At 44.2% G+C, this 24,934-nt stretch overlaps 2 protein-coding genes across 2 annotated transcripts in view; one reads left to right on the forward strand and one right to left on the reverse strand.

The window, feature by feature from the left end:
• The first annotated feature begins 281 nt into the window (after window positions 1-281).
• Window positions 282-12,853, forward strand: pepd (peptidase D). The gene is made up of 15 exons (XM_086174514.1): window positions 282-318; window positions 1,670-1,853; window positions 2,366-2,493; window positions 3,104-3,167; window positions 4,518-4,565; window positions 4,861-4,922; window positions 5,222-5,266; window positions 6,746-6,821; window positions 7,449-7,495; window positions 7,715-7,783; window positions 9,037-9,114; window positions 9,186-9,334; window positions 9,400-9,584; window positions 12,242-12,433; window positions 12,515-12,853. The coding sequence occupies exons 1-15, from the start codon at window positions 302-304 to the stop codon at window positions 12,644-12,646; spliced, it is 1,476 nt and encodes a 491-aa protein (XP_086030640.1). The 5' UTR covers window positions 282-301; the 3' UTR covers window positions 12,647-12,853.
• Window positions 12,854-16,278: 3,425 nt separating this feature from the next.
• Window positions 16,279-24,934, reverse strand: part of LOC147218075 (thrombospondin type-1 domain-containing protein 4-like) — a 40,515-nt gene continuing 31,859 nt past the window's right edge. Inside the window, exons 3-12 of the mRNA XM_086175043.1 lie at window positions 23,063-23,238; window positions 20,624-20,720; window positions 20,376-20,528; window positions 20,077-20,206; window positions 19,090-19,294; window positions 18,830-19,003; window positions 18,126-18,299; window positions 17,871-18,050; window positions 17,473-17,617; window positions 16,279-16,689 (exon numbers count right to left, since the gene is read on the reverse strand). Coding sequence (XP_086031169.1) covers window positions 16,547-16,689; window positions 17,473-17,617; window positions 17,871-18,050; window positions 18,126-18,299; window positions 18,830-19,003; window positions 19,090-19,294; window positions 20,077-20,206; window positions 20,376-20,528; window positions 20,624-20,720; window positions 23,063-23,238 — 1,577 coding nt within the window. The 3' untranslated portion in view covers window positions 16,279-16,546. The remainder of the gene's footprint in view (window positions 16,690-17,472; window positions 17,618-17,870; window positions 18,051-18,125; window positions 18,300-18,829; window positions 19,004-19,089; window positions 19,295-20,076; window positions 20,207-20,375; window positions 20,529-20,623; window positions 20,721-23,062; window positions 23,239-24,934) is intronic.

A 24,934-nucleotide genomic window follows, 5' to 3' on the forward strand; every position in this document is an offset into this window, starting at 1 on the left:
CGCACAGAAAGTTCCGTTCCTGGGCACGTTTTTTTACAATTAGATTTTTCAAAAAGTTTTGAACACAATAGGATTGCGCAGCAAAAGAAGCGGAAAAAGGGAGGAAATTAACTCCATTCTAGCGTTTATTTTTAATATTTTTGATTATACATTTGAGTTCGTGTGAACGATCCAAGGCGTTTTCTCAACGGATGTTAATATTTCCTGCAGACTTGAATGCAACACAAGCAACACGTCACCTGATTGGACGGAGAATCACGGGACCTCAGCCGTCACGTGACTAGAGTTTCCTCATTCCAACATGGCTACCGCACCGGAGTGAGTCCCCGCTCTCCCTCTTATTTATGTTATTATTTTTATTATTTAATGTCGATAGGTTTGCGGAAGTGTACCGCTTTTGAAACTGTTCAAGATATATTTGTTTTTCCTCTCGATGTCCGTTATTCAAAATCAAAAATGTTGGGGTTTTCGGACCTGTCAGATGTTGATAAGGATGTATTCGGTTTTAGCTAAAACAAGTTCACTGACACTTTTATCATTAAAATGTAATTTTTGAATAAGGTAATTTTTGCTCCAAAAAATAATACGCTATACTTCCTTATATACACGTTGAAATAAAGAACCAAAATTTGTAAAGAAGAAAATACCTTGCTCGTCACTAATTTATGAATAAAACATATTCTTAATTCGTTGCTAAATCAAATAGTGACGCACCTCTGAGATGCTAATTTGCTTTTCTGCAAAAAACAATAATCAATAATATTATTTACAATCATTCCAAAGCAAGACGCTGCAGATTTTATCTTGTTGCAGTTTATTGCTTAAAACGTTAATCATAAATCAAATATGATTCAAGAGCGATCCTTTATGTTGCATTTTTTTTTGTCTACTTTATTTGCTGCCATAAATGCTTAATAAGGAAGCAAACCTGTTTAGCGCAGCAAAAATGTAAAAACACTTCTCAGAGGCCTCCAGTGTGGGAGCAGAGATCAGTTGGCGTATATGATGTTTAATCTGGGCTGATTGACAGCTGCGATAGCCTCGTCCAAAAAAAAAAGGACTTTTCTGTCACCGTGGTGACCGAAATGAAGTCCTTAAAGCACAGAAGAGGGATCGCAATGTAAAACGTGCCGTCACCATGGAGACAATAGTGACACCTGGTTGGTTTTCACACATTAACCGGAGTCCTCCTCGGCGCTGGCGGTTCTTTATCCCGCGGCGGCGGTGGGATTACTCCCCGTCCAATCCGGAGCAGCCTGAGACTTTGTCCCCGGGAACCAAAAGCCAAGTTCTCGGTGTGATACGGCTTCAAGGACATCCAACCCCGGGGAAGTGACTCCACACTTCAGTATCACACTGGAGTATTTCCGTCCTTTGACCCGCCATCTTATCTCTAAATTCAACCCAAAGCGCCGACGCCATCAATCCTCCCCCGGGGCTGTTTGTGGATCAGCCGCCGCCGCGCCGTCCAGGGCGCCGTTTGCCGTCTTATCAGATAATATTTACGATCCGTGGGGACTCGGGAGGCAGCGGCAGGTCTGATGGCGTCGAGCTTCGGTCCGCAGATCCAGGTCGGGAAAGGTTTGACCCCGAACGGTGGCGGACGGCGGTAGTACAACACCGCGTTGTTTATTTGTCTTAACGTGGAATTCTGCGTCTGTGCTTTCAGACCCGTCTACTGGCTGGGCAACGACACCCTCCGGGTGTCGGCCGCCCTCTTCGGCGACAACCGTCAGCGGCTGTGCCGGGCCCTGCAGGCGGCGGACGGCGTGGGCGCCAAGGCGGTGGTGGTGCTGCAGGGCGGCGAGCAGATGCAGCGTTACTGCACCGACACGGACGTCCTCTTCAGACAGGTGAAGGGGGAGGCGGCGGCAGAAGGTCACCGCCATCAGATGGATCTTCTGAAGGTTCCTCCGTAACGGGGAACGTTCTCACTGCTGCGCAGTAACCATAGCAACCCGCCGATTTGTGATACTCACGCGGAGATGAGGCCGTATTCGGAAGCTAATCCGCAGCAGAATCGAGAAGAACCGATTCTCCCGCTCAGAGAGGTGTGAGGATCCCGACACCTGCGTTCCCTCAAGGTGTTTCACAACGTCCTGGTTGGGTGAACGTTCCCATGTGAGGACGCCGGGTCACCCGAGGTGAAAGTGGAATCCGGTTGTTAGGAGCTCAGTTTGGTTAGCACTTATCAGAGATGAAGTTCACGCCCCCAAAAGCCAAATCAGTAGAAGTTTGTTTTCCAGCATCCCCTTGAATGTTAGCATGTGTGTTGCGCCGCCGAGCGGAAGCCCAGACACTCGATGGGCTTCTGCTCCTTCTGCTCCCCCTTCTTCACCGCGGTCCTCTCTCCTTCCTGCTGCAGGAGTCCTTCTTCCACTGGACCTTCGGCGTCACGGAGGCCGACTGCTTCGGAGCCCTGGAGGTGGACACGGGGAAATCCATCCTCTTCGTGCCAAAGCTGCCCGAGAGCTACGCCACCTGGATGGGAGAGTGAGTCACATGACCTGGAGGGGGGTTGGTTGTGTCGGAGGTCTTGGTCCAAACACCTCGGCATCTGGAGCTCATTGTGTAGGTGAAGCCAGATCCTCCCGGTGAGGGACAGCCAGGAGAAAAAGACTCCAGAGGGGAAGGTTAAAGTATAAAGAGCTACAGCTCCATGAAGTTCTGCTGTCTTCTTCATGATGTTCAGTTGACAGCTCCATGAAGCTCAGCTGACAGCTCCATGGTGTTGAGATGAAGTCTCCATGATGTTTAGTTGACATCTCCATGATCTCAGCCGACACCTCCTTGACACCCAGTATGCCGTTTCAATGATGAAACTCAGCTGACATCTCCATGACGTTGAGCTGAAATCTCCATGATGTCAGCTGACATCTCAGAGATGCTCAGTTGACATCTCCTTGACATTCAGTGTGCTATATCCATGAAGCTCGGCTGATATCTCCATAATACTGAGTTGACATCGCCATGATATAGGAGGTCTTTTTCAGCCTCCAAGCCTAGTAGGGTAGGAGAACATCTGGACATGTGGAAACAGATGTTCAGGGTTTGATGACTCTGGAACAGAGGATTGATTGCTCTGTTTGGAATCCGCCTGCAGGATCTACTCCAAAGAGCACTTCAAGCAGAAGTACGCCGTGGACATCGTGCACTACACCAACGAAGTGAGTGACGCCTCCACCTCCACCTCCACCTGCACCTTCACCCGGTCTTCACGGCAGATCCTCGGTGTTGGCAGATCCACAGAATTCACGGAATCACGATTGGTGTTTCTTTAAACCCATCAAAAACCTCAGTCGGACATCTCACACGACCGGCTGGAGATCCTCCTCGGATCCGATCGGCCGTTTGGTTGCGGGGAGGAGGCGGAGCTTTACCTGCTGTTTCCCCCCCCCAAAACACGTAGCGCCATTAAAATGATCACTTGTGATTCACCCATTAGCCGTTAGCCGCTAAGTAAGAGCGGGTTCCTGTACATCCGATGGCGCCGGCCTGCTAACGGGAGTTACGTTCCGAGGACCTCCCACGAAAAGTGAACTTCAGCGAAGTAGATACGTGATCATTTTACTGGTATTTACAGAAGTATTAACCCTGGATGAACCTCAGTCAACCTTCACCCTGCAGGCTTGTGCCTTGAGGGTGTTATTTTCTTCAGGAACATGGCTATAGGCGGTCGCTGCCTCTGCTTTTTTTTTCTTCTGTTTTTTCTGGATGGCCCGGCCATCAAGTTATAAAAGTGGACCGACCGAAACCCGACCGGCGTCCTGATCTTGCAGGGTTTTTGCGTCAGCGCTTCTCTTCCTCGCTTTCCTGCCTGGAAAACTTCATCATCTCAGCGACGTCCTCGAATGTCAACAGATCCGAATAAGAACAACTTTGTTTATCCCGAAGGACGTTGTTGTGCCAGAGTTTCAAGTAAAACGTAACAATAATAGATAATAGTAGGAAGGAGGGAGACTAAGAAATACAAATAAAAATATAAAGTGTCAAAGTTGAGGCTGTTAAGTGTTTTAAGGTCTTAAAAAGTACAAAGATTTGATTTGAATATTCCTTTGGAATGTCTGTTAAGCCATCGATGTCGTCAGGAGTCATGCCGGAGAAGACATTTTATTATATTTTTTACTGTTTTTTTTCTTCTTAGGCGAGAATACGGCTATTTCATCACGAAAAAAATGGTCAAACGCTGCAAAAAACACTAAAGAACAATAAATCACTAAAACCAAAATACAAAAAACAAATCCACCAAGTAGCGATGGTGCGAAACCCGAACCGCGAGTGGCTCCACTGCACTTTGCATTATTTTCGGGAGCTCCTTCGCTCCGCCGTTACCGCCGTCTCCTGGACGAATCCTCTGGTCTTCCGGTCGGTTCCAGGAGAAGCTTCTCCGAATCCACCTGAACACTGTTTCCCAAAGCGAACCAAGTGGACTGGCAGGCTAACTGTATGCCAGGAGGTCCAGCATCCGCCTGGCAGACCTTCTCAGCGTATCTGATTGATTATCTGCTTCCCGTCAGATCTCCGACATCCTGAAGAGCCTGAACCCGGCCGTCCTCCTGACGCTGGTACGTAGGAACACCTCCCTCCGGAATCAAACGCGTCTAATTACCGTAAAATAAGCCAATTTGATCGATGCGTAAATGGTCGATGTATCCGGATGTCAAATTTGTGGTCCGACGTCCAGATTTGGACTGGCGGAACCGTTCTTCTCGCGTTTTGAGCGTAAATCCCCTCGTTCTAAGAACGTGAGCGGTTGTTGTTTTTGTCGAAACTTGCGTCTTTGACATTTGGACCCACGGATGATAATTAATCCCGCTCTTGTTTCTTGTTTTGTTTGCGTTTCCCCTCCCCCTCCCGCAGCGAGGCCAGAACACGGATAGCGGGAGCGTCTGCCGGGAAGCCTCCTTTGAAGGAATTAGCAAGTGAGGTTTTAATTGGAGTCCATTTGCATGGCGAGCGCGCCGCGGAACAACCTCGGACGACGCCGCCGGTCCACCTGATTGTTTCATTACGTTCCTCCGCCTGTGTTTGCTTACGTCTGCTGCCTTTTGTCCTTCGCTTTGTTCCTCTTTCTCTTCAAACACTTTTTTTCCGAGCTTTCATCTTCTCCCCCCCCCCCCCCCCGACCCCAATCCAAACACAAAAAAAAAAAAGAATCTCATTCATTTCAAAGTTCACCAAGTGTGTGTTTGTTGTGATTCCCATTTCTTTGGCCCGACAGGTTCGAGGTGAACAACGCCCTCCTGCACCCAGTCATCGTGGAGTGGTGAGTCAGTGACCTGTTCGCTCATGTCGTCCACAAACCCGTCATGCTAAGCCGCTCTGTGTGGTAGCTAAGGCTAGTTAGCGTCCTGCTTTTGGTGTTCGTTGATCAGTGGGACCAAAATAGGAAGACTAGCATTCGCTATCAATATAGCGTCATCTGCAAAGAAGTGGATTATGTCACTGCGTTGCTCCTTTCCAAGCATCTCAATGAATCCCAATGTCTCCAAATGGGAAACTCTTCAGACTGTAAAAGATGTTTTTATTTTGGACTTCCTGCAGAGCAGAAGCGCTAGATTTATTTAGCCGCCGCCAGTGTTCACCTTAGATTTCAGGTGTCTGTGGACAACAAGTTGGGTGCATTGATTCTAAAGGGAACTCTGAACGGGTGTCGGATATGGATTTAGTACCAGCATACCGTTATTGACTTTAAGACCCGGGCTTGTGTTTGTTTGTATCTTTAACACCTGAAAGGACCTTCAGAGGCCTTGAACCAGCCTGATATTGGTTCCTCCACCGAGGGCACTCTGCGGTATGCTTTAACTGTTGAGTATACCTTTGCTACCCCTGAGAAACAGGAAGAGTTGGAGCTTGAAACCAACCATGTGAGGAACTTGTCCTCACATGTGGACTCCGGGAGGCGGCGTGTCAAGGAAACCTAATTTAAAGACCAATCACCGACTTAAAAACCCGACGTAGGCTCATCCGTGCGTCAGCCGCCGTTCTCCGCGTTAAGACGCCCCGATTGATGTCCTCTGAAACGAGCGAGAAGGTCCCTCAGGCACGTCTTCTGACGCCGCCTCCACTTCCTCCTCTGTTTTCATGCCCCAACCAGCTTCTCAGTTTGTTTCGGTTTCCATTTGTTAAGCACTGATTTGGGTTACCGTTGGTTACCGCTGTCTCTTAATGTGCCTCGATATGGCGCCGAGAACTCCGTAGTTCGGGTTCTCTTCGTCCGAAGTGCAGGTTCTGGAACCCCTGCAGAGAAGATTCAGAGCCGACCCGTTGCTTGAGGTGGAATCGAGTTTCCTCTTCCACGCGGTTTCAACTTCCTCTTATTTTCTTCCCCTTCTGTCCTCGCATGAGGACGCCACAGTTTGAGGTCTCACAGCAGGACCAGGATGGATCCGTCGCTACGGTAGCATTTATAAATTTGGGAACGAGTCAACCAATCATGGGCGACCCAACATTGGTTGAAATTCCCTCAGGTTAGCAGAACAAGAACTAAATATACCTAGAAAGGTATATAAAGTAGAAAAGTACGTCGATTGAAATTGAAACATCAGCATACCGAGACCCCAAGAACATCATCAGAAGGTCTCCAGATGACACCCTTGTAAAACAACTAGCGACCATAAACTCCCCGAAACGCGACTCAAACACGTTATCTTGGGTATGCTAACCATGTTTACAAGCGGCTCCTGAAGTCAGGGTTTAGCTCCCCGTTGAACCTCCTCACCCGTGGCTTCCTGTCGCCCCGCAGCCGCCTGATCAAGTCCGACATGGAGCTGGAGGTCTTGCGCTACACCAACAGGATTTCCAGCGAGGCCCATAAGATGGTGAGTGTCCATCCCTTCCACCCTCTGAGAAGAGCATTAAAATGAAACACCCTGGGTGTCCAAGGACCCCCTGCTTGTTAAAACCATGCTATAAACAGAGTAGATGGTATGGAGAAGCACCTGGTCCTTCTTCTGTCCACCATCATTTGTTGTAGTCCTAATGTCTGATCATAGTGTGATCCCTTGTTGTCCTCCCAGATCACCACTTTGCAACTCGATCTCCGTTTTGGGTTCTCCTCGGAGGGGAGCAATTAAAAACACATCTGCAAGAACTCCAGGGGTCGTAGGGGGTGGAGATCTTTATGCCTAATTGGTGTGAAGGCCTTCGTGGTGACTCTGGAGAAATGAGCTCCAGACCTTTTTTTTGGGGGGATTTCTCTTTGAGCCTGCATGTCAAAGGAGCCCTTCAGAACCGCAAGAACGTCAGAGAAGGTTCTGACAGAGGTTTACAGGTCCGTCAGGAACTCTGAGTGGATATTTAATAGGCAAGAAGATGGATTTATGGTCAGACAACGTAGTATTTTGTTATGTTTAGAGGAAATTTAGTGCCTCAGTTCATGAGAACCTCCTGAATTTGCAGAGTGGGTGGGAGTCCGTCCTCTCACCTCGCCTTCTTCATCCCTGCAGGTGATGAAGAGCGTCAGACCTGGGAAGAAGGAGTACGAGATGGAGAGGTGAGTCCCGTCGTCTCCGGAAGCAGAAGCTAACCGGAGGAACATCCTGCTTCTTCTCAGGCCTCCAAAGTGACACCAGAGAAACCCTGAACACCCACTTAGGAGTCAGGAAGTAGGAAAATAAGTAGATATAAATACTGTAAACAATGTCGATGTAAAGTGTCCGAAGAGCTGTGGGACAAAACCCCGGGCGTCACCTACTTCCTGTTTCCCCTGCAGCCTCTTCCAGCACTACTGCTACACCAAGGGCGGGATGCGCCACACCTCCTACACCTGCATCTGTGGGACGTGAGTTTCTTCACCGCCAGGAACCAAGCTGGATCCAGAGTTCGCAGGGAACGGCATGTCATTACGTTACATTACATTTGGCAGACGCTTTTATCCAAAGCGACTTACAATAGAGGACATAAGGACCAAAATACACTTGCAAATACAAGATGCACAGGAAATATACAGAACAGTAAGCTTGGGTTTTGTTTTTTTTGACAAAGACATACACAAACGTACACACACACACACACACACACTGCATAGCCTCACTTGCTGCCTAACCTGATCTGGGGCATCAGCGCAGTAAAAAGTCCTGAAAGAGAAAAGTTTTTACCTGTTTCTTGAAGGTTGAGAGAGATGATGCTAGTCTTGTTGCTTCTGGAAGTTTGTTCCACCACTGAGGTGGTAGAACTGAGAACAGTTTTGCCTGAGATCGCTTAGAGCAGTGGTTCTTAACCTTGTTGGAGGTACTGAACCCCACCTGTTTTACATGCGCATTCACCGAACCCTTCTTTATTGGATGGAGGATCGTTTCGTTGATGGGTACAAAGAACAGGCAGAGGAGCCTTTTCATGGAATCTGGCTCCCTTCACCTTGAATCCAGCAAGCGCTATGTTCTTGTAGCTCCCATCTCCATGCAGCTGAAGGAAGCCTTCCCTTAGTTTTGCCGGTGCCGGACTAGAATTGCTCATCTTGTCTTTGCAAATCATGCGGTTAGGACATCGATTCCAATCGCGTTCCGTCATACATGCGAATCCGTATTGTACGTGTTCTTCCGACCGCTTTCTTTTTTTGCCCGACATAATTAGTACGAAGGGATTAAAATATGAAGAAAGAAATCACATGACGTACCATCACGACAGTCACAAGTTACTACAACTGAGCGCGCCAAAATCCCTGCAGCACGGATAGGCTAAGCTATGTAGCGTGATCACCTGCGGCCAGTGATGTCATCACCAATGTGTGTCTTGACCTCCGCCGAACCCCTGGGGTTCCATCGAACCCAGGTTAAGAACCACTGGCTTAGAGCGAGCAAAAAGTACTGCTAGTAGGTTTGTATGTCGGCGCATTAGCGTTAGCAGCTCTAGGGCTACATGCTGCTACCGCAAGACCGGTAGTACCGCAGAAGAACGGTCTACAAGTTGTAGACCACCTTGTGGCCTGTTGTCTCAGCGAAGGCAACCTTTCCCGGCGAGCCGAGCCCTCGTCCCGGGAGGTGACGCCTGAGACGGTGAGTTCACGGTCCCTGTTTTTGAACCGTTCACCCGCAGGGGACACAACTCTTCCATCCTGCACTACGGACATGCGGGAGCCCCCAACGACAAGACCATCATGGATGGAGACATGTGGTGAGTGACTCGGCCCCCTCGGTTCGGGTCCACCAGCTACGAGGAGTGACCTTTCACCCCTTGTCCTGTAGCCTCTTCGACATGGGCGGGGAGTACTACTGCTACACCTCCGACATCACCTGCTCCTTCCCGGCCAACGGCAAGTTCACCCCCGACCAGCGGGCCATCTACGAGGCCGTCCTCAAGTCCTCCAGGGCCGTCATGGCCGCCATCAAACCAGGTAGGGGAAGGGGGCGACCCCAAAACCGTCCAGTGTGGGCGTCTGACCTTTGACCCCCGCGCCAGGCGTGAAGTGGACCGACATGCACCGCCTGGCCGACCGGGTCCACCTGGAGGAGCTGGTGAAGCTGGGGCTGCTGTACGGCGACGTGGACGAGATGATGAAGGTCCACCTGGGCTCCGTCTTCATGCCGCACGGCCTCGGACACCTGCTGGGCATCGACGTGCACGACGTGGGCGGGTACCCCGAGGTACGGGACTCTCTGGCTGTAATTACACTGTAATAACAATATCATCGAGTGTGACTTTACACTATAATAGTGTAATTACTATAAAACAATCAGTGTAAGTGTAATAACAATATATCATTGAATGCCGATACGATAATAGTGTAATAACACTGTAATAACAATATCATAGAGTGTGACATTTACACTATAATAGTGTAATTACTATAAAACAATCAGTGTAAGTGTAATAACAATATATCATCAAATGCCGATACGATAATAGTGTAATAACACTGTAATAACAATATCATAGAGTGTGACATTTATACTATAATAGTGTAATAACTATAAAACGGTTAATATTAATGTAATAACAATATATCGTGTAATGCCGATACGATAACAGTGTAATAACTATAAAATATCCTAACAACTAGTGCAATAACAATATCATAGAGTGTGACATTTATACTATAATAGTGTAATAACTGACACACAATCAATATCAATAACAATATATCATGTAATGCCGATACTATTATAGTGTAATTATTGTAAAATAGTAATATAGTAAAACTATGAAAGTGTATTAGCAAGATGACATAGTACAGCATTGATCTTATAATAGTGTAATAACAGTGTATTAACTGTAAAATAGCCTAACAACCAGTGTAATAACAATATCATAGTGTGACATTTATACTATAATAGTGTAATAACTATAAAACAATCAATATTAGTGTGAGAACAATATATCATGTAATGTCAATGCGATAACAGTGTAATAACTGTAGAATAGCAGTACAGTGAGACTATAAAAGTGTATTAGCAAGATGATATAGTATAAAATCTAAACTATAATAGTGTAATAACAGTGTAATACAATCAAATAATCAATAACATTGTAATAACAATATGATATCATGTAATGCTGATACTATAATATATAATACTGTAAAATATCAATACAACCAGACAATAACGGTGTAATAACAATATGATATAGTGTAACAGCTATACTATAATAGCAATGCCTGTCCTATAACAGTGTAATAACTATAAATATTAAAAAAACTAGACAATAACTGTGTAATAACAATATACTATTGTGTTACATATGCTGTAATAGTGTAATAACAGCGTAATAACAGTATAATATTGTGTTACACATGCTGTAATAGTGTAATAACAGCGTTATTTCTAGCAGGAAATTATGTTAAATTCAGCTTGAAATGTTAAGATTTCGGCTCAAAATTGTGCCGTCGTCGCCTTTAAACCTGCAAATGTACGATGATTGTGTCAAATTTAGCTCAATATAAACGCTGCTGCCTCCGACTGACAAAAGGAAAGATCCAGAAAAACAGTTTTCGGTGGAAAAACATGAAGGAATAAACACATAAACAGAAAATTATAATTAAATAGAAGATTATCAAAATTATTTATCAAAAAATGATTTAACAATAAAATCAAGATTCACTAAAAATTCACAAAGTAAAAGTCCAGATATTCTGCACAAAATGTTCCTAAAATAAAATTTTCTTCCTACAAAAATGTGTTAAAAATTTAACGTCAGCAGGTAAAAATTGTAAATTATATTTCAAAAGGAGCAAGAAATTATTTTAATTTGTGTTACTTTAAAATCACAGAAAATAAACAAGAATCAACTCCAAACTAACGTTCTTTGAATGACTGGAAACTTCTGCCAGAAATTCCTCTGATTATCATCACACACACACACACACACACACACACACACACTTCTGCTCTTCATTACACTCATTGACAAACACACACACACCTCTGATCATCACACACACACACACACACACACCAACACTTCTGCTCTTCATGGCACACGCACACACCTTCAAACACACACACACACATACACACACACACACCTCTGCTCTTCATCACAAACGTACACATTAACATCTGTACTCTTCATTACACTCATTCACAAAGACACACACACACACACACACACACACACACCTCTAGGTTTCATTGCACTTACATGTGGTGACACACCAACATCTCTGCTCTTCATCACACACACAAAACACACACACACACACACACACACAAACACTTCTGCTCTTCATTACACACACGCACACATACACACAAACACCTCTGCTCTTCATCACACACACACAAACACACACACACACACAAACACACTTCCACACCAATACTTATGCTCTTCATCACATACACACACTTTTGACCTTCTCACACACACACACACTTCTGATCCTCATCACATTCACAAATCTTGTGTGTGTGTGTGTGTGTGTGTGTGTGTGTGTGTGTGTGTGTGTGTGTTGTGTGTGTGCGTGTGTGTGTGTGTGTGCGTGTGTGTGCGTATGTGTGTGCGTGTGTGTGTCTGTATCTGTGCGTGTGTGTGTGTGTGTGTGTGTGTGCATGTGTGTGCGTGTGTGTGTGTGTGTGTGTGTGTGTGTGCATGTGTGTGTCTGTATCTGTGTGTGTGCATGTGTGTGCGTGTGTGTGTGTGTGTGTGTGTGTGTGTGCATGTGTGTGTCTGTATCTGTGTGTGTGCATGTGTGTGTGTGTGTGTGCGTGCATGTGTGTGTGTTTGTGTGTGTGTGCGTATGTGTGTGCATGTGTGTGTCTGTATCTGTGCGTGTGTGTGTGTGTGTGTGTGTGTGTTCCAGGGTGTGTGTCGTGTGGACGAGCCTGGTCTGCGCAGCCTCAGGATGGGCCGTGTGGTGCAGGAGCGGATGGTCCTGACGGTGGAGCCGGGCATCTACTTCGTGGGCCACCTGCTGCAGGAGGCTCTGTCCGACCCGCCGCGCTCCGGCTTCATCCGCCGCGACGTCCTGCGCCGCTTCCGGGGCTTCGGAGGGGTTGGTCCTCGGGTCGCTTCGAAACGTCCGCCGTCGGCGCCGCCGCCGCCCTCTGACCGCGCGCCCCTCGCCCCCCCGCAGGTTCGCATCGAGGACGACGTCGCCGTGACGGCGGACGGCGTCGAGCTCCTGACCTGCGTGCCGAGGACCGTGGACGAGATCGAGGCCTTCATGGGCGCCGACGACGACGGGAAAACCTTCGGCCTCGGCTGAACCGCCGCCGGGGACGACGGCCGCCTCCCGCTTCTCGATCCGACGCCGGGAATCAGGAACGTCCGATCGGAAGGGAATCGGACGCGATTATTGATTATCGATCACCGACGCCTCTGGAAAACGTTCTTTTTTCTACCGCTGCTTTTGGCAACATTAATTTACAATCAAAAAATCCAAAGCCGTGTCATTAAATATGATTTTGTGGACGATTTTTTTCTTTTCATTTTCAATTTTATTTATTGTTGTTAATTTTTAGTTTAATATTTAATTTAAATTGCAAATAACTCAGCAAAAAAGCATTTCATGATGAAACCAAGACATTTTTTTAAATCAGTATTTTTTTAATGCTCAATATATATATATTCTTTTTAATATATATATATAATTTCCTTTTTTTCATGTTTTTGATTTATGAAAAAAAAGCTTTCTGTCATTTGTGATTTTTCTTGCATAAATATTCTATAATCTTGAAAACCTCAATGGTGCAGTTGCGGCCAGCGGCCACTAGGGGGCGCCCTAGCGCTAGACTGGCGCGCCAGCGTCTGCTTTTCATTCGTTTTCATTTTTCATTTTTTCAGCAGCTAAAACCTGATTATTGCGGATTTGATCATTTCTGTTTCAACACGAAAGATCTACAAGAAAAAATGAAAATCTGATAATTTTATAAATATGAAATATCAATCTTGAATGTATGAAAAATGAAGAAACTTAAATGCAAACAAACTATTACATTCAATCATGAAAATATTTTTGTCATATTGTAATAATCACAGAAAAAAAGGGAAAAATTCGATTTTATTATTTGTTTATTTAGATTTTTTTATATGATCTATTTTAGTTTTAAAAACTAAAAATTGAAATATTAAAAAAACAAAGCTAACAAACAAAATATGAAATGTAGAGTCGATAAAATAAAAATAAATATTATAATGGCGAAAAGGAATAAAACAACAGCCCAAAAGTTTAATCTACTCGGTGAAAATAAAAGAAACTGGAGGAAAATGAAGCTGCGAACAAATCATCCATAAATAAATCAACGACCATAAAAACACATGAAAGAAAAACAAAATAAACTGACGACATCGTGAACACAGAGAATCAACAGAAGCTGTCGGTTCTGCAGTCGGAGAACCAACACATGGACGGAGAACCGGAGAACCCCAGACTTGGTTCTTGTCTTGGTTCTGCAGACCTTCACGCGGTCAGCGTGGAGTAGCGTACCAGTTGCTTCAAGTCCAGCAAACACCTGTGAACATCTTTATTTTCATGCCATATGATAATACATATAAATCTATTCCCTGGCACCTCCGCCTAAGAATTTATTTTGTTTGAACCAAATAAATTTCAGTGGATTTTTTAAAATGTATTAATTGATTTATTTTATTTTTACGACTTAATATTATTTTTTCAATTTTTTTTATTTGTAATCTGGGTTTGTTCATCTGTGGTGAGATCAGTGTGTAAGTGTCGGGTCTCTGACTAGAGAATCTGGACTTTGGCTTGGATTCAGATTACAGAACTTTTTTTTTTTTTTTCACCATTTTTATTGACAAGTTAAAAAAAAAACAAAATGACTTAATTATATTAATCTCAGTTTCTCCCACTTCTTGTATTTTTTTAAATCTAATTTAATCTGAAATTTTAATCCAAAAACATGCAGGGGCGGCTCTGCCTGCAGCTGATGACCTGATCATTAAAAGAAATATTAAAAAATAAAATAAACCCACTGCAGGGGCTATGGACCCCAAAAGGCAAAACATATATAGTAATTAATATAATATGTATTTTTTGCCTTTTGGGGGCTATATAATCTGTATATATGTGTATATTTATATATACACATCTATGTATGTATATATACATACATATGTAGGCATATTTGTGTGTGTGTGTATATATATGTATGTGCATATATGTATACACACACGTATTGGCATATGTATACAGGACTGTCTCAGAAAATTAGAATATTGTGATAAAGTTCTTAATCTGTAATGCAATTACAAAAACAAAAATTTCACACATTCTGGATTAATTAAAAATCAACTGAAATATTGCAAGCCTTTTAATTATTTTAACATTGCTGATTATGGCTTACATCTTAAGAAAACTCAAAAATCCTATCTCAAAATATTAGAATACCATGAAAAAGTAATTTTTGTTTTTTTAATTGCATTACAACAGGTTAACTTTATCACAATATTCTAACTTTCTGAGACAGTCCTGTATATATATACATATATATGAATGTATATATATATATTTATATATATATATATGTATTACAAATAAAGATATATATCAGTCATATATATATATGTATGTGTGTGTGTGTGTATATATATATATATATATATATATATATATATATATATAGTCACACGTTTTTAGTTTTTATATATATATATATATATATATATATATATATTGCCTTTTGGGGCCCATATAATCTGCATATGTACACATATGTATATGTATACATATATATTTGTGTACATATATACTGCTCCAAAAAATAAAGGGAACACTTGAACAACACAATGTAACTCCAAGTCAATCCCACTTGTGTGAAATCATAGTGTCCACTCAGGAAGCAACACAGATTCATTTGGACTTGTTTTAAGGACATTACATCAAAGTTGGATCAGCCTGGAGTTTGTTTTTACACTTTAATTTGGAGTGTGATTCCTAATCCAGACCTCCATGGGTTGATACAATTGATTTCCATGGATCATTTTTGTGTGATTTTGTTGTCAGCACATTCAACTGTGTAAAGAGCAAAGTATTTCATAAGAATATTTCATTCGTTTAGATCTAGGATGTGTTTTTTAAGTGTTCCCTTTATTTTTTTGAGCAGTGTATATACACACCCATTACATATACATACAAATGTATGCATACAAATATATAGATATGTACAGCATACACCCTGCAGGTGTATATGTGTATAAATATATACTTTATGTATGCATACATATATGCATATGTATATACATGTCTGAATATATGTATACATATATATAGTATATGTGTCTATATGAATGTGTATATACATATATATATATATATACACATACATATATATACATATATATACAGACATATATATATATATCAATTATACATATATATATATGAGTTTTTAAACTTTTTTTAATGTAATTATTTTAAACTGCAGCCAGGCTGAGCCGTGGGGAGGATGCGAGGGTTGGTGTTTTGGCGGAGGCGCCTCTCTTCACTCCCACCTGGTGATGGATCTTTGGCCAACAAAGTGTTACCGAGGTGACGGCGTGCGGAGCGGCGTGGGCCGGGAGAAATGTCTAATCTGAGTCAGATTACTGGATTTGGGGGGGTTGCGGCTCCAGTTTATGCAGCGGAGCGTCAGCTGCCTCCTCCGTGCACGTGACCCGGTTAAAACCCATCATTGGTCAGTTCAGTCCACTCACTGGTTTCTTGTGTCCAAGCAGCTGGCGAGGGCCACGTCTACCCGTCCGTCCAACATGTGAGAAACCAAAAAGTCTGTTGGGGCGGGAGGCGGCCCTCAGGGGCGGGGGGACCCCTGAAAAGGGACCCTGTAGGTGGGAAACAGGAAGGGAAGTGGGGTGACATTGGGGAGGCCCTGCTGGGGCCCTGCTGGGGCCCTGGACCCCAGACAATATAGGCCTCAGGAGGTGGCACCCCAAAGGGGATACTTGGAAGTGAGAGCCCTGAATGGGAGCCGGGGGTCAGCAAGGGTGGCAGAAGGGACTCTGGGGGTGGAACCCCTGAAATCGTCCCCGTGGGTGGGAAACAGTGAGGGCAATGGAGGAACTCCGATGGCGGGACACCAGAAGGACCCTTGAGGTGGGTTCCTGGAGTTGGGGCCCTGCAGGTGGACCCCTGGAGGGCCCCCTGGGGCTGCTATCTGTGGCCCCACTGGCCTAAGGGTCTGCGGGCAACTCTGGAGCAAGAGACACAGCAGGCAGTCTTGTAGTAATCGTAGACGCAGAGACGGGCCTGGACCACCACGTTACAGTTGAAGTGATGGTCCTTGCAGGTCACGTCTGAAAAACAACCGGAGAGTAACCCTGTCAGTTGGCTTGGGTACACAGTAGTACTCAAACTACTACAAACTCTAGGACCGGTACTTTCAGATGAGGAACTCCGGTCCACCAACCCTGGATTCAATCTCCTTTAAGGTCCTCATATGAGGACATGAGATCTTCAGCTGATGCGTCATTCTACTTCGATGTAGATTGTGATCCAGCCTTGAGGTAGAAGATCTACAGATACTGCATGTTACCGCTGGAGTACTGTGTATTACCCCAGTGCAGAACTGCATGTGATTCCTGTTTGGTACTGTGCGGTACACCAGTGCTGTACTGCAGGTGATACCCGGACAGTATTGTGTGGTACTCCCATGAAGTACTGCATGTCATTCCTGTGCAGTTCTGTGTGTTCCATTGGTGGAGTACTGCAAGTTATTCCTATGTAGTACTGTTTGTACCTCTTGCGAGGTGCTGTGTGGTAAATCTCTGCTGTAATGTGTAGTTACAGCAATGTGGTACTCCTGTAGAGTGTGGTACTCCTGTAGAGTGTGGTACTCCTGTAGAGTGTGGTACTACTGTAGAGTGTGGTACTCCTGTACAGTGAGGTACTCCTGTAGAGTGTGGTACTCCTGTAGAGTGTGGTACTACTGTACAGTGAGGTACTCCTGTACAGAAAAACATGCTGCCCCTCTGCAGAACCACATGTTACTCCTTTACGGTACTGCATGGTACCCCGGTACACTACTGTGTGGTACTCTCGTGCAGTACTTCCTAGGATTCCTGTCTCATAGTACTCACCCAGCTGTGGTACGCAGGGGTCGGGGTTGCAGTCCTCTCTTTCGGCAGGTTTGAGCACCTCCTCGCAGTCGGAGCTGGACAGCATGTTGTCGGACAGGCAGCGAACTTCCCGTACCCTAAAGCCTCCCTCGCAGGTTTTGGAGCACTGGGAGGAGGAGCAAAAATCCGACAACTTTACAACATTGTCCGCTGATGGTTCACAAAAACACAGTTTATCTTGTTTTGTTTTTTTCTTGAGATTTTCCCACAAGACAACTATTCTTAGAAAGGGCGTCTTTAGAATTGTAGGGTGTCGAGTCTGAATTCTGAGATTTCAACTCAGAATCTGGAGAAAAGAAAGTCTGGCTTCAACCTGTGGAGCTCAAAATTCCAAGAAAACAACATTTTCAGGGTCTCACCGCGCTCCAGTCAGTGTGGTACCACTTGGCCCCGCAGGCCTTCAGGTTGCAGGTCTGCTGGCCCAGCGGCTTCTCCAGCGACGAGCACTCGTACTGGGGCACGACGGTGAAGCCGTCGTCCGACCGCAACAAGCACACCACCGCCCTCTGCTGGCTGCCGGCGCCGCACTCCGTGGAGCACTGGCGCCCAAACAAGCACATGGTGAGTTGCGAGCGAGTTCGGCAACTCGGAGACTCGCGGGTGCGCCTTCATACCTGGCTCCAGGGGCCGGTGAACCACTCCATGCGGTTGTCGCAAGGGCCGTTGTTGCAAACCTGGGTGTCCTTGGGCCTCTCGTTGCCGCAGCCCTCCAAGGGGAGGCTGCTGATGTGATTGGTCAAGCACAGGACGCCCCGGGTCCGGACGCCCATCCCGCACTCTGCCGAACACTAGGACACACAACGGGTACGTCTCAAGGTTGCCAATTTATTCAATATTTAATAGTTGAATTATATTCCATCCGTTTCGCCGTCAGACTTGTTGACTTTGTCTCTCTGATTGTGATGTTTATTTTGGGACGGGAAAGTGGAATCTGAGGACCTTTGTATGTCCGGGCCAACAAAAATAAAAGCCTCTTTTTTATTTTGACAAAAAAAAAAGTTCCAAATAGTTATTTAATTTCTGGGATGTAACATTGGGATGTTTCCGTTCATCGCGCGCCGGACTGTCACGTCTCCGGGTTTCAGTTACCAACGGGATTCAGGACATAAAACGCACCACTTGCCCATTTGTATCATATTAGTTTTGTACTGCATTGCACTAAATTGTACTGTATATGTTTTGCACCGTATCATATCTTTATCTTGTATTGCACTTGAATTGTTTTCAGTTGATGTTCCCAATTGTTTTGAACTACTTCCCAGATTTTATCTTGAAAAGAAGAACCTGGTTAGCTTGTCTAGAAGCTGTATCTTCTCACCTGTTGGCCCCAGGGAGTGTAGAACCAGCTCTTGGCGCAGGGTCCCATGTCGCAGTTCTCCACGTCCAGGGGCCGCAGGTTCATGTTGCACTCCTCGTCAGGAACAAAGTCGCCCACGTTGCTAACGCAGCGGACCTCCCGCGACCTTTGACCCAGGCCGCACGGCACCGAGCACTGCGGGGGGACACTACGGTTTGTCACTTCCGGTTTCCATTTGAGCGCCTTCGGCCTCGACCCTTCGCCCCGAGCCGATCGCTCACCGGTGTCCAATCGGTGCGGGTCTGCCACTCGCTGCAGATCTTCAGCTGGCAGGTGATGGCGGTTTCGGGACGCTCCAGGTGGTGGCAGCGGCTGGTGTGCACGTTGTGGGTATGGTTGGCGTAAACCTGGCGGCACAGGACCTGCCGGTGCTGCATCCCCAGGCCGCACGTTTTACTGCACTCCGACCACTCCCCGATATCCCAGCTGCCCCACGGGGAACCGAGAGACGGGCGGGGTTCATTCGCAGCCGATACGGAGAAACCAAACATCAAGAATACAGTGCTCGCTTGGTCTGATTATTTCTTACGCCAACGGTTTAGTATCTGTGAAGTACTGCAAGAACTCTGGTGCAGACTTTTGGGAAAGGAGGGCTCGGTACTCCAACAGATAGATTGCTGAGCACGTATGTAAACTCTTCACCAAAACTTTGGAAACATTACTTCGGTTACCCATTTCTCCCTTTTAGTAACGCAGATCGGTGTAAGTGATATACCTTTGGCAATCCTGATTGGTCAGCTTTCCAACAGGGTATGACTTGTAAAGGTGGCGCCTCCACGGAGGGAGCAAATCAACTAAAAGCGATGGCGGCGCCCCCGACGAGAAGTCGCCACCGAAGGGGATCTCAATGGAGCAAGGTATTAGATGGAGTTTCTGGAACCAATGGCCATCCCATAACTCCAGATGGAATCCCGTCCCAAAGGGAGATAATGCTCTCCGGCATCTCAGCCAATGGAACCATGAGTCAAGACTTCGACCAATTGGCCACGCTCGCAATGATCCAATTGGTTGGGGTTGCACGGGATGCCCAGGAGGCGGAGGTGCCCTTTGGTAACTAATACTTACTCCAGTGAAACACCATCCTTACAAGTCGTTCCAAAGGTGACCAATCAGGCGCCCCATTCCACAAAACGCAATTGATTTAATGAAAGACCCAAATCATGTTTCTGGGATGGGAATATTTTCATACGTAAAGAGCAGCAACTCACAAAGCAGGGCAGGGATCCAGGCTACACGCCTCCTCCTGCGGCGGCGGTTTGCTGCCGCTGTCACACAAAGCATCCGACACCTGGAGCTGAGTTTGGCGGTGGACGCAGTGGAAGGACGAGCGCCGAACACCTGAGGTCGCCGAAGCACAGGCAGAATATATCCATGAAGCGAAGTCGAGATGGGCGATCTTGCACCTTCTTTCATTGTGCGGACGCGAGGAGAACGTCGAGGCTCCAGGGACCTTCTCACTTTGGGCCTATTTGGGAAGTAGCTTAATTTCAAAAATGTAAGTCGTCACCTTTGCCGCAGGTGGCGCTGCACTCCGAGGCCCCGCCCAGCCTCCAGTTGTGCTCCTGCTCCCGTTTGGGTAACGATGCTTCATTCACCCTGTTGTTTTCCACGTGGGGGGTTTGAGGTCCGCCGTCGGACCCCCCCGAGTCCAGGTGGTTCCCTGAGATCGGGGGGAAGGAGGAAGAAGGAGGGGGGGTTTGATTGACGGGGAGAAAAAAAAAAAGAAAGATGGGGAAGTGGGCGGGACTTACTCACCGTCCTGCTCAGGGATTGGTTGCTGCGGTTCGGACGGTTTCTCTACGGGGACGATGTACTGATAGTGGACGCCGGGGTTGGGCTGCTGGAAGATCACCTGGAGAGGGCGGAGAAGGGGAACAAGACCATTTGGGTGATCACATGACCACTGCGGCCAATCACAAGCAGGGCTGGGGACCTTCTTTCATTACTAATACTACGATTACTTCTACTTATTCTAAGTCTTTTCCTTTGGGCTTTTCCCTTCAGGGTCTCCACAGTGAATCCACCTTTTCCATCTCACCCTATTCTCTGGATCCTCCTCAGTCATCACTTTCTCTCGGTCATACATGTCCTGCACCCCTGTGACAAACTCTTCTTTTCCTTCGGGCTTTCTCTTCAGGAGTCTCCACAGCAAATCCACCTTCTCCATCTCACCCTATTCTCTGGATCCTCCTCAGTCATCACTTTCTCTCGGTCATACATGTCCTGCACCCCTGTGACAAATTCTTCGTTTCCTTTGGGCTTTTACCTTCAGGAGTCGCCACAGCGAGTCAACTTTCTCCATCTAACCCTATCCTCTGGATCCTCCTCTCTCACACCAACTACCTTCACATCCTCTCTCAGGACCTCCATCCATCTTCTCTTTGGTCTTCTTCTAGACCTCCAATTCCAGCATCCATCTATCAATATATCCACTCTCCCTCCTCTGTCCAAGACCCAACCATCTCTGACCTTCTGATGGACTCATTCCTGATCCCATCCATCCTGGTCACAAGCGGATTTTTGATCATTAAATATATATAAAAAGTATTATATGGATTATTGACTATATTTGGCTTTTCATTTATAAGGATAATATAACACAACTAGATTTTTCATAAAATATATATTTTATTTTATTCTTTCACTACAAAAACTGCTACAACAACCACAACAAAATTATATAAATTATAATTATGATTATTATTAATAATACTATGATACAAATACCACCTTTAATAAAATATATATCAAATTGACTTCTTTCACTATTACCACCATTACTACGACTACTATTACTACTAATAATGATAATTATGATGTTCATTGTAATATTATTAAGACACAAAAAACACGCTATTGATCATTAAATAAGAATTATACCTATAATATTAACTGCAAACTATTAATTTATAAAGAATATAACACAACAACCAGATTTTTAATTAGAAGTTATACATTATATTTGTTTCTTTCACTACTACCACAGCTACTAATAAAAATTATGGTGCTATGAAACAAAAACTGATTTTTGATATTTAAATATATATGTATATCTATTAAATGACGACAGACAGATTTTTAAGGAATAAACATGTATGATACTCTCATTCTCCTTATTATTATTATGATAATTGCAATTAATATTATTGTTATTATTGTTAAGAAATACCCTGAAAATAACCAAAAAATAGAAAGAGAGATGGGAATTATTATAATAATAACAATAACAACAATAATAATAATAACAATAATAATAATAATAATAATAATAATAATGATGATTTTTATTACTGTAATTACTATTTAGAAATAGCCTGAAAGTAATCAAGAAAAATATAGAGATCGGGGGATAATAATATTAATAATAACAATAATAATAATTATTATTATTATCATTATTTTTTATTACGGTTATAACTGTTAAAAAATTGCCTGAAAATAATTAAGAAAAATTTAGAGCTGGGAATAATAATGATAATAATTTCGACAATAATAATAATAATTATAATAATAGTAGTAGTAACAATAATAATGATGATTATAATGATTTTTATTGCTTTTTTAGGGTTAAAAAATTTGCCTGAAAATAATCAAGAAAAATATAAAGAGCTGGGAATAATAATGAAATTAATAATTATTATTATGATTAGTATCAAAGAAATAGCGTGAAATAAACAAGAAATATGGAGAGAGCTGGGAATTATAATAATGATAATAATAACAATAATAATAATAATAATAAAAATAATGATTTTTATTACCGTTATTACTGCTTTTACTGTTAATAAATAGCCTGAAAGTAATCAAGAAAAATATAGAATAAGAATAAGAATAAATATAAAATAAGAATAAGAATAAGAATAAGAATAAGAATGATGATTTTTATAACTGTTATTACTGTTAAAAATATAGAGAACGGGTAATAATAATAACAATAATAATAATAATAATAATAATAATAATAACAGTAATAATAATGTTGATGATGATTTTTATTACTGTTATTACTGTTAAGAAATAGCCTGAAAATTAACAAGAAATAATGAAAAAAATCTGTTTACAAAAATGATCAAAGAAAAAAAAAAAAAATTATTATTATTATGCCCTCTATTATTAGACTCTATTATGCCCATCTCTATATTTTTTATTTAAGACAATAATCAATTTGTGATTGGACGCGGCGCCGCCACTCACGTAGACCTCCAGGACCTCATTGGTCGGGCCGTCGGCGAGGAAGGACTCCCCGGCGGTGCTCCTGATCTCGTTGGGCCGGCGGTAGATGAAGGAGGTCCCGCCGCCCTCGTACCTGCCGGGCCGGTCGATGGCCCAGTTCCCGTTGATGATGGATCGACCCGATCGGCTGCGGAGCGCTGACACACACACACACACACACACACACAGCCGACAAACCACAAGGTCACCACAGGGTCGAAACCAGACCGCGCTCTCGCAAACACCGTCTGTTTTCAAGTTAGGAAATCCACAAGGACTGAACTCTCCCAGCCCGCCTCGGATCCATGGATTAAGCACAAGAGGCCATTAGAAAGGCATTACAAGTGTAACGTAAGACGGCCTTGTAAAACAGTGTTTGGACGAAGGAAAAGAATAAAAGGCACGTTTGAGAAGCTCGGAGGCAACGGGGGGATTGGGTAAAGGTGGGGGGTGTGCTGGAAAAATTGAGCAAAAAATATATATCATATGGGAGGCGACGGGATCTGTTTCCATAAACACTCGATCTGGATGGTTCCTGAATCGCCCCGGGGAAAGGATTCGAATCTTTCGGACCCGAATTGAATCTTCTGAGTCTGCCGTGTAAGTGCATTAGGCGAGTTGGCGGACTGACCGGAAAAAATTGCGGCGTCAGGTGATTCGGTTGAATCGGTTAAGGCTCAATTTAGCGGGCAAACCAGAAAAAAATAGAGGATTCGGTTGATTCGGTGAATCGGTTCAGACTGAAATTGGTGTTTTTACTTAGGAAATAAACAGCACACTCAGGTGATTCAGTTGATTCGGTACCGACTCAAGTAAGTGGAAAGACTGGGAAAAATAGGGGACTCAGTTGATTCGGTGAATTGGTTCAGACTCTACTTAGCAGACATACCGGAAAAAAATAGGGGACTCGGTTGATTCGGTGAATCAGTTCAGATTCTACCTAACTGACAAACCAGAAATAGTAGGAGAGTCAGTTGATTTGGTGAATTGGTTCAGACTCAAATTGGTGTTTTTACCTGGGAAACAAACAGCACACTCAGGGGATTCAGTTGATTCAGTACAGACTCATCGAGTGGAAAGACTGGAAAAAATAGGGGACTCGGTTGATTCAGTGAATCCGTTCAGATTCTACTTGACTGACAAACCAGAAATAGTAGGGGAGTCAGTTGATTTGGTGAATTGGTTCCGACTCAAATTGGCAGATTCACCAAGAAAAAAAAGCACAGTCAGGTGATTCAGTTGAATCTCATGCTAAAGATGGTAAAGTCACCGAAAAAAGTCGCGGACTCAGGTGATTCAGTTGATTTGGTACAGACTCAAGTAAGTGGACAGACCGGAAAAAATAGAGGACTCAGTTGATTCGCTGAATCGGTTTAGACTCTACTCAGCAGATAAACCGAAAAAAAATAGCGGACTCGGTTGATTTGGTGAATCATTAAGACTCAAATTGGTGGATTTACCTGGAAAAATAAACAGCACACTCAGGTGATTCAGATGAATCTCAGACTAAAGTTGGCAAAATCAGTGCAAAAAAATGCGGACTCAGGTGATTCAGTTGATTTGGTTCAGACTCAAGTAAGTGGACGAACTGGAAACAATAGAGGACTCAGTTGATTCAGCGAGTCGGGTCAGATTCAAGTCAGCGGATTTGATTCAGATGATTCGATTGAATCAGTTCACAGACTTAAGTAAGTTGATTCAGTGGGAACACAGTGAACTCAGATGATTCGGTGGATTCAGTTCACAGGCATAATTAAATGGACTCAGTGGGGAACAACACAGCAGTTTCAGATGATTCAGTTGAATCAGCTCATAGATTCCACTTTGCGGATTCACCGCAGATTCAGATGATTC

The sequence above is a fragment of the Fistularia commersonii genome, chromosome 27, assembly GCF_037954325.1.
Source record: "Fistularia commersonii isolate RoL2024-O1a breed Wild chromosome 27, RoL_Fcom_v1.0, whole genome shotgun sequence".
NCBI classification, from domain to species: Eukaryota; Metazoa; Chordata; class Actinopteri; order Syngnathiformes; family Fistulariidae; genus Fistularia; species Fistularia commersonii.

Bases quoted from the DNA above. Each gene is read 5' to 3' on its own strand.
- pepd (XM_086174514.1), top strand. The intron at 4,566-4,860 runs GTACGTAGGAAC...CCCCTCCCGCAG, and splicing joins CGGCCGTCCTCCTGACGCTG to CGAGGCCAGAACACGGATAG. The intron at 5,267-6,745 runs GTGAGTCAGTGA...GTCGCCCCGCAG, and splicing joins CACCCAGTCATCGTGGAGTG to CCGCCTGATCAAGTCCGACA.